This window comes from Ahaetulla prasina, chromosome 1 (genome assembly GCF_028640845.1).
Source record: "Ahaetulla prasina isolate Xishuangbanna chromosome 1, ASM2864084v1, whole genome shotgun sequence".
NCBI classification, from domain to species: domain Eukaryota; kingdom Metazoa; phylum Chordata; class Lepidosauria; order Squamata; family Colubridae; genus Ahaetulla; species Ahaetulla prasina.
In genome coordinates this window covers 169454236-169469972 of record NC_080539.1, presented here as the reverse complement: position 1 = coordinate 169469972, position 15737 = coordinate 169454236, and the positions used below count along the sequence as shown (strand labels likewise).

General features: G+C 40.8%; 1 protein-coding gene across 3 annotated transcripts in view; it reads left to right on the top strand.

Moving 5' to 3' along the window:
* PAK5 (p21 (RAC1) activated kinase 5) overlaps positions 1-15737 on the top strand; it is a 154473-nt gene that overhangs the window by 112344 nt on the left and 26392 nt on the right. For all 3 annotated transcript variants that reach the window (XM_058181432.1, XM_058181440.1, XM_058181423.1), the window contains one exon: positions 1773-2558. In XM_058181432.1, the coding sequence (XP_058037415.1) occupies positions 1773-2558 (786 nt within the window). The remainder of the gene's footprint in view (positions 1-1772; positions 2559-15737) is intronic.

Sequence of the window (15737 nt, the reverse complement as noted above, 5' to 3'; positions counted from 1 at the left end):
AAACACGGTAAGTCTAAGAAGCTATGGCTGGAATTGGATTGTAAGGAAATAAACTATGTGTTGTGCATTAGCTGTTGGTCATCTTATATCAGGTCAGGCAATCTGCAGTCCATAGGCCCTATTAAACCATCTGTATCCCTTTGAAGCCCATGCACCAAGATCATGTTGTTGAAATTCAGTAAAAAAATTGCCAATTTCACATTTTTTTAAAAAAAGCTGGTTGATAGGTTAACCATATGGATAAAAATTAAAAAACTATATACTGCCAAGGAAAAAAACCTTAGAAGAGTGGAAATACTAGACACATTATTGTCACCCCCATTCTTACTGACAAATCACAGTTAGCCATGAAGTACATTTGAGTTTGCTTGCTCCAGGAATGGTTGGCTGGAATCCTATTTTAACTATAAACTGTATAGAATTTATTCCAAAGAGAGTTACATTTTTGCACAAACAACTTAATATGGGTCATGGATTGATTAACAAGAGTTCCCACCCTGTCCTCCTCACATCATATTCCCACCCCCTAACTTTTTAGTAGGTCGATTTTATAGTATCATGTTTTATATTACCAGTAAAGTATGCAATGTTATCTTTTAATATTGTAAAGCCACCTAGAGTTACCATGTGGCAACATGGGCACCCAATAAATTTTACAAATAAATAAATAAAATAAATACATTGAATCCAATCACAGCTCTAATTAGCCAGTTAGCTGAGGTCTTGGATAAAAACCTTGTTATCAGTGTTGTGGGTCAGATGTGCAGTACCTATGGAACTCTAATTGTTATTAAAGAGTAACTTCCATCCGGAAGTGTCCACAGGGAAGGTCAAGAACATCAAAATGATGGGCATGACTAGCAGTCAAAGCCTCGTCCTTTGAAATGTGGATCTCATGCATCACATAAAAAGGGATGGAGCTTTCAGTGTCTGGTCACACCTGCAATTTTGATATTGTTAACCTCCTCTGTTGTTAACACCTCTGGTTCCATCATTCCTAATCTTTCTGTATGCAGGATGGGCAGAAAGCTGTTAAAATCCAAGAATATCTAGAAAATCGTGGATTTCTGGTGCCTGCCTTAATTAGATATACTACATGTTTAATCCAATATAATTTCCTATAGCTGCATGTTATTTATACTCTGATCTTTAACAAACTAAAATTCTTCTCAATGAAGTCAAAAGAAAATTTTGATCAAAGTCAAAAGAAGGTTTAAATCTAGTTTGAGATACTATGATGGCAGTGCAGAGCAGAGCAATCTTTCTCTCTTCTTTTTTTTCCCCCTCTCTCCCTCTTCCTCTCCCTCTCTGTCTCTCTAACACAGGGGTTCTGGGAGTTGAAGTCCACAAGTCTTAAAGTTGCTAAGGTTGGAGACCCCTGCTCAAACATACCTGTGACCTTTTTATGGAAGAATGGAATACCAGTAATGCACCATTTGTTTAAGTTATTCCGTTCCATAGAACGACCTACAGAAGTGAATCGCAACCTGTTCTCTCAGTATCCTAGGAAATAATGTTAAATTCCTAGGTTAACACCAAATGGTAATTTCTTATAAGAGTATTGTTGAGGACAGAGTTAGCGAGAGTATGCAATGATGCACTTGTGGGGAAAATGACATTTTGTCCCCAAATTTTTCCACTTGATAAAAGGATATAGCGGACTGTCCCTGTATTCTTTGCAATGTTGCTGAAATGACTCTGCTGAATGGTTTTATCGCTATGGCATTAAATCAAAGGCAGCCTTTTAATCAAAAGCTATCTTCTGTTCCCAGACCATCGTTAGAGGAAATAAACCTTGCAAGGATGCTTCAATCAACGGCTTGCTAGAAGAATTTGACAATATCTCCGTGACCCGTTCCAACTCACTTCGGAAGGAGAGTCCTCCCACACCTCACCTGAGATCCTCCAACCATATAGAAATCCACCAGCAAGAAAATGGCTTTGTCACCTATTCCCAGTATTCCAGCGAATCAGAAACTGGGACTGATTTCTTTGTTGAAAGGTACAGAGACCGATGCCTTCGTGGGGAGGAAGCAGACAGATACTCCCAAGAGAGCTGTGCTGCAAAGCAAAATGGACACCTGGCCAAGCTGAAACCTAGTGAGATATATTTTTCTGAAGCCAAGCCTTTGAAATCTGACATCTCTAGATTCTTACCAGATTATCGCACTTCCTTGGAAACAAAAAGTAAACTGAATGAATATGGTGGCCTGAAGCTGGAATATCAGAGGGCACCTAGTCACTCTTCTCTGGATTATAAAGAGCCTTTTCATTATGCTCTCTCTAGAACTTCTCTTCACAGTCAATACTCCAGAGAAGGACTAGAATACAGTGACAGTGAGTGGTCCAAGGATGATTACGACAAAAGACCAAAATCATCCTATGTGAACCAGGCAAGTCCTCAACCAGCCATGAGGCAAAGGTCAAGGTCAGGGTCTGGCCTTCAAGAGCCAATTATGCCCTATGGAGCAAGTGCTTTTAAGTCCAATCAGCAAGGGTATTCCTATAGTTCCTACACCTACCCGCGATTGTCGGAGACAGCAGCAGGCGTTCCAAAGGTAAATTTGTATAGGTTCACATTTTCAACCTTACTATAATTTCAGTATTTAAACACTGTGTTTGTCTTTTGTAACCGCCTCAGTGCCTCAGTTCTAAAGAGGGTTTGTGTCCCAGAAAATAGACATGAGTTAGCATGGACGTTTTCTCATTTTAAATCCTTGTCATTGTGATATAATGAACAGAATGCAGTATTCCTGGTTCTAAATATAGGACAGAAATCAAATCAGATTAATACAGGTACTAAGTAGAAATAAGGGATGTGGTGGCTCAGTGGCTAAGATGCTGAGCTTGTTGATCGAAAGGTCGGCAGGTCAGTGGTTCGAATCCCTGGTACTGTGTAACAGGATGAGCTCCTGTTACTTGTCCCAGCTTCTGCCAACCTAGCTGTTCGAAATCATGTAAAAAATGCAAGTAGAAAAAATAGGGACCACCTTTGGTGGGAAGGTAACAGCGTTTCATGCACCTTTGGCATTGAGTCATGCTGGCCACATGACCACAGAGACGTCTTCAGACAGCGCTGGCTCTTCGGCTTTGAAACAGAGATGAGCACCACCCCTTAAAGTCGGGAATCACTAGCACATATGTGAGAGGGGAACCTTTAACTTTACCTTTACCTTAAGTAGAAATATCTATTTGAAGATTGTATGATAGTCAATAGAAATATCTGGAACTAGTCCATTTCTAGCAATTTGTACATATTTTTTCTTTGTAGGTTAATAGCTTCATGAGCTCCTCAAATATCACTGTATTTTGGTACCAGTTATAAATGCCAATATGTACATGAGTAAATGCTTTTGAAGCTACCTTGTTTTCAAATTGCTGCAGGCTTAGTTGTGCATCTTAGTTTATGTTTGGATTATGTTTAAGATGCAAATAATTCATAATATATGCTTCATAAAGAGTTGAAATGTTCAACTGGGGTGAATCAAAGTGACCATTTCTCTTTTTTCTCTCATACTTAATTCTTGGAAGCATTTCCACAAACAATCATACATAAAATCATTTTCTTGGAAGAAAATAGTCTGGATAAAATCAGAAAGAAGGTGGGTAACTTAGGGGAATTATAAATGTGAAACTACCTGATTCCCATTACATCTCTTGTTATAGTAAGCACCCAATTGCCGTAGCAAAATTGGCTGAATTGTTTAGTTTCGCTTGTAGATGCTACCTATGGCAAACATCCTGCTTTTTGTGAGGCATTGTTCAACAAAGAAGAAGAGGGAAAGCTTCAGGGCACAATCTTTTTCCCAAATAAATCTCACATTGAGATACCATTTTATATAGTACCTGCTTCTGATTCAGTCTTGTCTGACAATTGCAACCAGTCTTTGATTAGGCTTCTACTTGGACACAAAGATGTGTACAGGAATGAACATGAATGAATATTGAAATGAAATTAAGCTAGTGATGATATTCTGTGTGCTATTAAACTGCAGACAAATCCTGTACTTCTTCAACTCATTAGTTAAGATTTACTTGTCCTGCTCATTTTGGATTTCACCTTCCTAAAAAGATTCAACAATTCTACACCCTTATCCATAAATCTACCCATACATTTTCCAATAGAACATCATCATCACCATCATACTGACAGTTTTCTATTTTGAAACTAATTTTTCTTCAAAGAATACTAGAACAGGCACAGACAATGTCACAGAATAAATGTTAAACCATGCACGATGAATACTTACTTGCTAGCAGAAGCAGATGCTTGCTGATGATATAACTATCATTGGATCCCTGTAAGCCAGGTAGATAAGACTATGGAAGAAGCTTTTCATGTTGTTATCTCATGTCATTCAACTTAATACTATTGAACTCGATGGAATCTTTCCAGAGCAAGAGCTGATTGATCTGATTCAGTCTAGGGCATTGTGAGCTGGTGCCACCCCAAAGAATAATAGAAGGAGCCTCATCTTCAGAGCAAAAATCCAGACAATCTAGAGCTAGCTAACTGTTTTCAAGTCAAGGTCTACATTTACTGTGGTGTGCCAAGACCTACATTCCAAAATTAAATACAGTTAAGGTATTTAACCCCCACTCCTGTATGTCTAATAATTTCCCCTTCCATCTCACAGAAAATGTGTTTGGTGGAAGCGTCTTGGAGGGCTCTGTGGAATTGCTTCTGAAGTATTTGGTCACTCACTATCTATGGCAGTGGTTCTCAACCTTTATAGACCTCCGAACCTTTCGTCGCGAGCTTAAAACACACTTATTTATCTGCGCGGGACTGGATTAGATTTTAAAGTTATGGGTTTTAAGGGTTTTTTACTATTTATACTATTTTAAATTTGGGGCAATAGAATAAGTTTTTTAATTGTTTTTTAATCTGTATTTATATGTATTTTAACTGCCTGTGAACCGCCCTGAGTCCTTAGGGAGATAGGGCGGTATATAAATTTGAAAAATAAAATAAATAAATAAATAGTGCTGCGACCCCTTTAATACAATTCCCCACGATGTGGCGATCCCCAACCGTAAAATTATTTTCGTTTTGAATTTATCGCGCCTGAAGCCATATTGGCTAGCGATCTGAACTGCTTGCGATTGCCTTGAGGACGGAGGCATTAAAGTGGAGACTCCTTCCCTATTAAGTTTATTGCACCTGAAGCTAGATTAGGCTAGCGATTGGGAGTGATTGCAGCTGGCTTGAGAGGGAGACAATAGAGCAAAGATTTCTCTCTTTTTTAATTCATCGCTCCTGAAGCCGAATTCGGCTAGCGATTTGAAGAGCCTGCAGCTGGCTTATAGAGTCAACCATTGGAGCGCGATTCTTCGACTCGCAAGTATGCTTCCCATATTTCCAATGATCTTAGGCGACCCCTGGCAAATCGTCATTCGACCCCCAATGGGGTCCCGACCCACAGGTTGAGAACCGCTGATCTATGGCCTTCAGTCTTACATGGCACAACTATGATACAGTTGCCAACCTGTTTCCAACAGGGCTGCTCTGATACCTTCAGAGAAGGCATGATCAGGGCAGAAAGCTGACAGATTTACTTTTTTTTAAAAAAAATATTTTTTTAAATTTTATAGACAAACAAACACTTAATACATCAGTCAGTCCTTCCGTGTGTCATCTCGGTGTTTCTTCAGTGACTTCGTCTTCTTGTTGTTTCTTCTGTCTTCATTTTCACTTAATCTATTACAACATCTCCCCCAAAATACAGTATTTTAATTATACTATTCTCTTAAATAACTATTCATTTGTTTATCAGTATCTCTTTTCTAGCCAATGGTAAAATTGACCCCATATCTTAAAATATTCTGAATCCTCTCTTTCTTTAATTATCAAAGTTAATCTATTCATTTCTGCACAGTCTAAAAATTTTTGAATTACTTCCCCTTCCAGAGGTATTTTCTCTGCTTTCCACAGATTTACTTTTCTGATTGGAATTTGAAGAAGTACTTTCTTGTCAAAACTCAACCCATGTATCTGGCTGCCATGCCTAATAACTCTTGATAGCACCAGACACACTCACCCTTGAGGTATTTGACTAATACCTTAAAATACCTAATACCTTTAAAGCTGTCTAAGCCCACAGCAAGTCCCACATCATCAGACAGCAGATCCCAGATCTTTGTCATGACTTGTACAGAGTATTAGTTTTTTTTGAGCTGTTTTAAGTCGGGTTCATGTTTCAGCTGAGCCTGCAATGAAGTAGAGACCTAGCCAAGTTAAAAAGAATATGCTCCTTTTTTTCTGTCAAGCTACAGAGGAAGTTGTGTAGGAGCATTATGGAGGAGCAGCAGTTAATTTTGTTTAATTGAACAAGTCAGTACTGAGTGGAGTTGACATCCATTGTCCATTTTTCAGTCCAGTGTGAGGAAATGTAATTTATATTGGCTAAATTTGTAGATGAGTGCGTCATTTGTGTTAGGATCTGTCATGGCTCATGCTCCTTTGCGGGCATCTCCCACACCTTATTCCTTTGTGTTATCTCTTAATGTGTTGCTTTTCTTTCTGCTTTCCTATCCATGTTTTTCCCTATCTAGCCCCCCCAAAAAACCGGAATTATTCAAGCACCACCGCTTAGCAACTAAATAGGGCCAGTCTGTGCACCTCTGTGAGACTTACTTTGAAACCAGCTCATGTAGAATTGCAACTGAGAAAGCCTTTGTGCCAAGGAGAACATCAGATGCATTCAAGCTCCTTTAACACCAAACCTTACAGCTGTTTCTGTAGCAGCATGTTCCGTCTCACTGCTGTGACTTTGATGGATGCCTTGTCAGAAATTAATCTGCTTCATTGACCTGGATTTGAAGAAATGATTCTTTTTCACTTTTCTTATCTTTTCCTTAGGGCGGTTTCATTAATTTCTATTTCTATTTTATACTTAGAAAGGTGTATAATTTTATGTGATTGTCTGATTTTTATCTCGTCATGATCTCACCACTCTCAGTGGGATATAAATTCAATAAATATAGTGCATGTTATTTACTTGCCAGTGTTATAGATATCTGTGCCTGGACCTTGTTAGGTTGTTTACATCTTTTTTTTTACTGCACACATTACAGAAAATAACATACGTGTAAAATACATGAATGAGAGTATTTTAACAGCAGCATTTTATTTTCTCCTGAAGACTTTCATGCGGAATGATTCTGATATTTATTAAGCTACATGTCAGATTACTCATGGGCAGAGGGATTGACTTGATCAGTCTATCTCATGAAATCCAAGAGTTAAGACTTTTACAGAGGAGGCAGAAGGAGGCAGTCTGTTCCCTATAGTATAGTTTTCTTAAGATGCACAACCATTAATTTTCAAGATACAGAACTGCATGTAATGCAAGGAGCAAGGTTGGAAAAAAAATCAGACAACTGCTTTATCTCTTCCAAAAAAAAAGTATAAATCACTGCAAAACAAAAATACTGTAATAGTATTTGAAGGTGTAGCCCAAAATCATATGACACAGCAGTCCTGCAGAAGCCAAGAGCATAAATATACAACTTCCTTTTGATAAGGTGTCCTTTCCACAGTCTTTGTTATTGAAGCAACAAAAAGTTGTAGTGTCTTGCTATGTGATATATTTAAGTACAGATTCCACTGTATTTGGTAAGGATTATGTAATGGAAGAGGGGCTCAGGGGCTAAGACTCTGAGCTTGTGGATCAAAAGGTCAGCAGTTCAGTGGTTCGAATCCCTAGTGTTGCCATGTAACAGGGTGAGCTCCCATTACTTTTCCCAGCTTCTGCCAACCTAGCAGTTCAAAAGCACATAAAAAATGCAAGTAGAAAAATAGGGACCATCTTTGGTGGGAAGGTTCCGTGCGCCTTTGGTGTTTAGTCATGCCAGCCACATGACCATGGAGAGGACTTCGGACAGCGCTGGCTCTTCGGCTTTGAAACGAAGATGAGCACCGCCCCCTAGAGTTGGGAACGATTAGCACGTATGTGCAAGGGGAACCTCTACCTTTATGCAATGGAGGTTTAGGACCTTAGCTTCCAGATTTCCAGTTATGATTACAGAGAGTAATTTGGAAACTAATGCCTAGGTAATCTGGGATCTTTGTTAAAAATATCTAATTGTAGTATTTCCCTCCATGCCAGAGCAGGTATAATTCAAGCAAACTGACATTGTTTAGCTTTCAATGTAGTGCTTTTCATTCATGGCAACAGAATTTGAGATCAAAAAAGTATTGTAAATAAATATTTTTGTTTATGGAACCAAGACATTCTGCCATTTGGAAATATATGGTTGGAATATTGTTCTAAAGGGGTGTCAGCCGAGCAGCCATCAAGACTTCACTGCCACTGGCAGTCAGCTTCATTTCTTCTAGCCCAGATAAAATTTTTGGCCTGTCTCTATTGTTACCCTTTTCTGAGCTCTTCCTAAAAGGTTGAATTGATGTACAATTATCATATGCATCTGTTTTTCATTCCCAATGTATTTATGCCCCAGAAATTTGATGCTCCAAGATACAGTTAGAAGATAATAGGCATATTTGTTTTGGAACTAATGAATGAGCGGTCTTTAAAAATAAACTGGCCAATACACCCATTGGTTTTAGCCTTCAGAACAGCTTCCAAGAACCAGGGAAATCCTTTTCTTGTCAAAACTTCCCAAGAGATTAAAAAAAAAAAGAGCCAGTGAAGGAATCTCCAAAATTGGTTAAACAGAGCTGATTCTTGCTGTGCATCTCTTTTCCTGCGCTCGGTAGAACTCAGTTGTTCCCTCGCTGTGCAGCAACCTACGGAGATAAATGGATGCTGCAGCAGGCTTCCCCCATCGCTCCTCCCTACAGCCTTAGCATAAAATGGTCAAACGAAGTTCCACTGCAGAATTCAATTTCACAGTTCAGTTGGGTCCTTGATTACACTGCCAAATTCAGATTAATGTGCATTTAACTAACATGGATCAGAGGACTTCTGGCTGCCTGCCAGCACTGAAACTAGTAACTAAACGCTGAATGGAGCTCCTGCTTTGTCCACCCCTGCCCTGCGCTTTAGCACTGAAATTGATTGATTAAATAAATTCACTGCTATAATTATTTGTAATTGTGCTACATCATGAGTCTGTTTCTAAACCACCACCCACCCACCCACCGTGGAGATGTTACGAGCTCGCTTCTTTTGCACAGTGCTGAAAATTACTCTTTTCACAAAAGGCTTATTATTCTTTTTTTCTCTGCTTTCTTTCTTTCTTTTTGAATCGTTCATCTACATAGGTACATATTTGAGAATGTCAGGTATTAGCAAATTAAAAAAAATGAGGCAAGACTTGTAAAAAAAAGGGGGGAGGCGAAGAGACATAAAGACTGCTGTTTACTGAATTCTGGAAGTTCAGAAGCAAATTGGATTAAAAACTGTGTAAATATTGCTGTGAGGACTATGACTCATATACTCATATACATATTCCTTTCTCCCAAAACTGATCCTTTTATAGATTAGAAAGAATCAATTTGGAAACTCTGGATAATCGTTTTTAGAAGATCATTTAGGAAATGGCAGCATCTTATTTTATATCTTTCTAAAATAATGCTACTGTGTAAGAACTGGAGACAGTGAGCTGCTTCTTTTTTTATTCCCATATTGTAAATTTTCTGCAGATATTCAATCTTACTAACATAGGGGGATACATAAATTAGTTTCAGAGTTAGCGATCAGTAAAAATTGTCAGTTGTGATTACCTTCACTGCTTTTTATGGCAATTGACTTTATGCTTATCAAGTTATATTAAGGTATTACTAGGCTAACATTAAGACTAGTAATAGTATTGACCAATTAAAGATTTTTTTAAAAAAACATCTGTAAATAAATATAGCTCCTATTTTTTATTATTATTATTATTATTATTATTATTATTATTATTATTATTATTATTATTATTATTATTATTATTATTTTTTTTAATTCGATTTTTATACTGCCCTTCTCCCGAAGGACTCAGGGTGGTGTACAGCCAAGGTAAAACAAACAGTGCAATATACAATTAAAATACGAATTAAAAAACTTATTACATAATTGGCCTAAAAACTTTGGAATATATAAAACTAAAACCCATTAAAAATTAATAATAAAAATTTAAAACCAATAAAATTTAAGCCAGCCCCGCGCGAATAAATAAATGTGTTTTCAATTCGCGGCGGAAGTCCGAAGGTCAGGTATTTGGCGTAAACCCGGGGGAAGTTTGTTCCAGAGGGTAGGAGCCCCCACAGAGAAGGATCTTCCCCTGGGGGCCGCCAGCTGACATTGCTTGGCGGACGACACCCTGAGAAGTCCCTCTCTGTGTGAGCATACGGGGCCGGTGGGAGGCATGAGGTAACAGCAGGCGGTCCCGTAAGTACCCAGGCCCTAAGCCATGGAGTGCTTTAAAGGTAGTAACCAAAACCTTAAAGTGCACCCGAAAGACCACAGGTAGCCAGTGCAGTCTGCGCAGGAGTGGTGTTACGTGGGAGCTATTTAACCCAGCAACTGCAAAGGTTTGAGGAAATGGTCTCTTCAAAGCTGAAACCCTTAATTTCAATGACCTTCACTTTAAATAAAACGTATTACCAGATCTCTTGGGGACACGGTGGCTCAGTGGCTAAGACACTGAGCTTGTTGATCATAGGGTCAGCGGTTCAAATCCCTATTCCCACGTAACAGGGTAAGCTCCCGTTACTTGTCCCAGCTTCTGCCAACCTAGCAGTTTGAAAGCATGTAAAAAATGCAAGTAGAAAAAATAGGGACCACCTTTGGTGGGAAAGTAACAGCGTTCCGTGCGTCTTTGGCATTTAGTCATGCTGGCCACATGACCACGGGAACATCTTCGGACAGCGCTGGCTCTTCAGCTTTGAAACCGAGTTGAGCACCGCCCCCTAGAGCCAGGAACAACTAGCACATATACGGGAGGGGAACCTTTACCTTTATCTTAAGTAGAAATATCCAGTTGAAGATTGTATGATAGTCAATAGAAATATGTGGAACTAGTCCATTTCTAGCAATTTTCTCATATTTTTTTCTTTGTGTGTTAATAGCTTCATGGCCGCTGCAAATATCCCTGTATTTTGGTACCAATTATAAATGCCAATATGTACATGAATAAATGCTTTTTAAGCTACCTTGTTTTCAAATTGCTGCAGGCTTAGTTGTGCATCTTAGTTTATGTCTGGATGAGGTTTAAGATGCAAATAATTCATAATATATGTTTGATAAAGAGTTGAAATGTTCAACTGGGGTGAATCAAATTCGGCTTTGAAACGGAGATGAGCACTGCCCCGTAGAGTCGGGAACAACTAGCACGTATGTGCAAGGGGAACTTTTACCTTACCAGATCTCTGGTGTCGAGGTGGGGTCTGCTATAAACAACCTATGACTCCCTCCTGCTCATCCCCTAAGAAAAAAATATTTAAGCCATGGTTCTAAACCAACAAAAGCCTTAGGAAAACAACACCAACCCAACTATATAGACACTATCATGCAAGTGGAAGAAATAGGCAAGCTGTTGAATGCCATGAGATAATCTGAGATAATATTAGACCTCTCAGCGCTTTCGATACCATCGACCATGGTATCCTGCTGCGCCGGTTGGAGGGATTGGGAGTGGGAGGCACCGTTTATCGGTGGTTCTCCTCCTATCTCTCCGACCGGTCGCAGTCTGTGTTGACAGGGGGGCAGAGGTCGGCTCCGAGGCGCCTCACTTGTGGGGTGCCGCAGGGGTCGATCCTCTCGCCCCTTCTGTTCTTTATCTACATGAAGCCGCTGGGTGAGATCATCAGTGGTTTCGTGTGAAGTACCAGCTGTATGCGGATGACACCCAGCTGTACTTTTCTACACCGGACCACCCCAACGGTTATCAAGTGCTGTCCCGGTGTCTGGAGGCCGACGGGTCTGGATGGGGAGAAACAGGCTCAAGCTCAATCCCGCCAAGACAGAGTGGCTGTGGATGCGGCATCCCGGTACAGTCAGCTTAATCCGCGGCTGACCATCCGTGGCGAGTCATTGGCCCCGATGGAGAGGGTCCGCAACTTAGGCGTCCTCCTGGATGAACGGCTGTCTCTAGAAGACCATTTGACGGCCGCTCCAGGAGAGCGTTCTACCAGGTTCGCCTGGTACGCCAGTTGCGCCTTTCTGGACCGGGATGCCCTATGCACGGTCACTCACGCACTCGTGACGTCTCGCCTGGATTACTGCAATGCTCTCTACATGGGGCTCCCTTGAAGGGCATCCGGAGGCTGCAGTTAGTCAGAATGCAGCTGCGTGGGTGATAGATGGAGCCCCTCGTGGCTCCCGTATAACACCCATCCTGCGCAGACTGCACTGGCTACCTGTGGCCTTCCGGGTGCGCTTCAAGGTCTTGGTGACCACCTTTAAAGCGCTCCATGGCATTGGGCCGGGTTATTTACGGGACCGCCTACTGCTACCGAATACCTCTCACCGACCCGTGCGCTCTCACAGAGAGGGTCTCCTCAGGGTGCCGTCAGCGAGGCAATGTCGTCTGGCGACGCCCAGGGGAAGGGCCTTCTCTGTGGGGGCTCCCACCCTTTGGAACGAACTACCCCCCGGACTCCGTCAGCTTCCGGACCTTCGGACCTTCCGCCGCGGGCTTAAAACATACTTATTTAATTGTGCAGGACTGAGCTAGATTTTAAATTTCTGGGTTTTAATTGGGTTTTATTTGTATATTTTAATTAACGGGCTTTAAAATAAGTTTTTTAATTGTTTTTATTCTGTATTTATATGTTTTTAAGCGCCTGTGAACCGCCCTGAGTCCTTCGGGAGATAGGGCGGTATATAAATATGATTAAATAAATAAATAAATAAATAAATAAATAAATAAATCTCCTTCATGCTCCCCAGACAGACCTGCCCAGATAGAAATTTACCCACAACAATCTCCTTAATAGTACTGCACAGAACATTTCAAAGGAACAGGACATATGTAAACAATCCAGCTCTCCTCCCCCTTCCTTGCAGAAAAGTGTCCACAGCAGTCCCTGCAAAAGTCTCACGTCACAGTTTCATCCTTTTCCTGGATGCTTAATCCCTTCTGGTTGGGTCTTCTGCTGCCCAGTTACAGTCTGCTTTTGAACTCTTCAAGGGATCTTCTCCTGTCAGATCTATTGTGTGATTTCCCTCATTGGTGATGCTCTCCCTTACTTCACTTCAGGATATTCCTGAATCCTTCATGCTCTCAAAGCTAACCCTAAAACTCTGCTAGCTGCAGGGCGGAAAACCCTGTGTTTTTATTTATCATTCTACTCATAAGTTCCATCTCACTTGAAACTCAGTCTCTTATTTGCCCCCCCCACCACTCTCTCTCTCTCTCTCTCTCTCTCTCTTTCTCTTTCTCTTATACTGCCCAATTGAAGAGTAAGCTTTTCCTCTTTTTTTTTTTTTTTTGCCATAGCCTTCCAGCATGGGTGGGCTTCAAAAATTATAGCAAGGAGTTCTCTGCCCGGTTGCTGGTGATGGTGGGTTTGGCCTAGTCAGCCTCGTGCACCACAGCGGGGGGTGGGGGGGCTTTTTGCCCTCTCTAGGCTCCGGAGGCTTTCCTCGAGCCTCCAGGAGGGCGAAAACAGCCTCCCCAGGCTCTGAAGGCCTTCTGGACTTCCGGTAGGCCCATTTTTCGCCCTCCCCGAGCCTCTGCGCACACCCTACCCTTACCTGCATCCAAAATGGGCCGTGTGGGGACTCCTGGGAGAAGCAGGGTGGGGTGGGAGGGACCAGCCAGGAGTGGGATTTGGGGGTTCTCCGAACTGTACAGTATCTTAGCTAGAGGTTCTCCCGAACCCCTGCAAACACCCAGCAGCTCTGCCCTGCCCTCCAGAGTAAAGTTCTCCAGTTTTGTCAGATGTTTCCTAATACTATTCAGATATTATTTCCATTTTTTCCCTTTTATTCTTTCAGATAGATCAGGGCTGTCAAACTCGCAGCCTGCGGGCCAGATGCATCATGCGCTGGCCACGCCCACACCCGGTTTAGCAAAGGGGGGAAAAAGTCGTGATACGTCGCGTGACACTGCCGTGATGACACAATGATGATGATATCCCTGAGATAGATCTTCTGTCTTGCTGGAGGTCCCTAATTCTAATGTCCTTTGCTAATTCCAAGCTGTCTACCAGGAACAACTATCTCCACATTAACATCACTGAGATCTGATTTAATTTGATTTTGACTTCTTCCAGTTATCTTTTATATTTTTCCATCCTCTTTAGTCGAGGTGATCTCTTGCAATTTGGCCCCATATTATAAACCATTTACTTAGTTCTCAGTGCTAGTGCTGTCAATTCAGATGCCTAAATTTAAAAATATTGTGAAACTCCAGGAAAAGTGGGTTTTGCAGAATCCTAGATCCATGTCAAAGCCACTTTTTGGTACTCTTCGATCACTGAGAGAAGGGCTGGCTTAGACATTAAAAAATCAGTTATAATCAAACTGGACAAGTGGAACTAAATGGATCAGTAGTCAAACTCAATACAAGTAGTCCTCGATTTACAACAGTTCATTTAGTGACCGTTCAAAGTTACAGCGGCACTGAAAAGTGACTTACGACCACTTTCCGCACTTAACGACTGTTGAAGCATTCCCCACGGCCATGTGATGAAAATTCAGACGCTTGGCAATTGACTCACATTTATGACAGTTGCAGGGTCTCGGGAGTCATGTGATCCCCTTTTGCGACCTTCTCAGATTCACTTAACAGTTTGTCACAACGTAAAATGGGAGGAAACTCACTTAACAAATGTCTCACTTAGCAACAAAATTGTTGGGCTCAGTTGTGGTCGTAAGTCGAGGATTACCTGTAAAGGCAAATACATAGGTCCATAAGAAAGTGTATTTGTGACACCAAATAATATTTATCAAGCTGTAAATCAATTGTTAAAAAATATAATTCATGCTTTCCTAGAGTAAAGAAACTATAGACTAGACTAGACTAGACTAGACTGGACTGGACTGGACTGGACTGGAATGGAATGGAATGGAATGGAATGGAATGGAATGGAATGGAATGGAATGGAATGGAATAGAATAGAATAGAACAGGATTTTTTATTGGCCAAGTGTGATTGGACACACAAGGAATTTGTCTTGGTGCATATGCTTTCAGTGTACATAAAAGAAAAGATACCTTCATCAAGAATTCTAAGGTACAACACTTAATGATAGTCATAGGGTACAAATAAGCAATCAGGAAACAATCAATATCAGTGTAAATTGTAAGGATACAAGCAACAAAATTACAGTCATAATTGGAAGGAGATATGGGTGATGGGAACGATGAGAAGATTAATAGTAGTGCAAATTTATTAAATAGTTTGACAGTGTTGAGGGAATTATTTGTTTAGCAGAGTGATGGCATTCAGGAAGAAACTGTTCTTCTATCTAGTTGTCTTGGTGTGCAGTGCTCTATAGCGTCATTTTAAGGGTAGGAGTTGAAACAGTTTATGTCCAGGATGTGAGGTGTCTGTAAATATTTTCACAGCTCTCTTTTTGACTCGTGCAGTATATAGGCTCTCAACGGAAGGCAGGTTGGTAGCAATTGTTGTTTTTTTGCAATTCTAATTATCCTCTGAAGTCTGTGTCTGTCTTGTTGGGTTGCAGAACCAAACCAGACAGTTATAGAGGTGCAGATGACAGACTTAATAATTCCTCTGTAGAACTGGATCAGCAGTTCCTCGGGCAGTTTGAGCTTTCTGAGTTGACGCAGAAAGAACATTCTTTGTTGTGCTTTTTTGATGACATTTTTGATGTT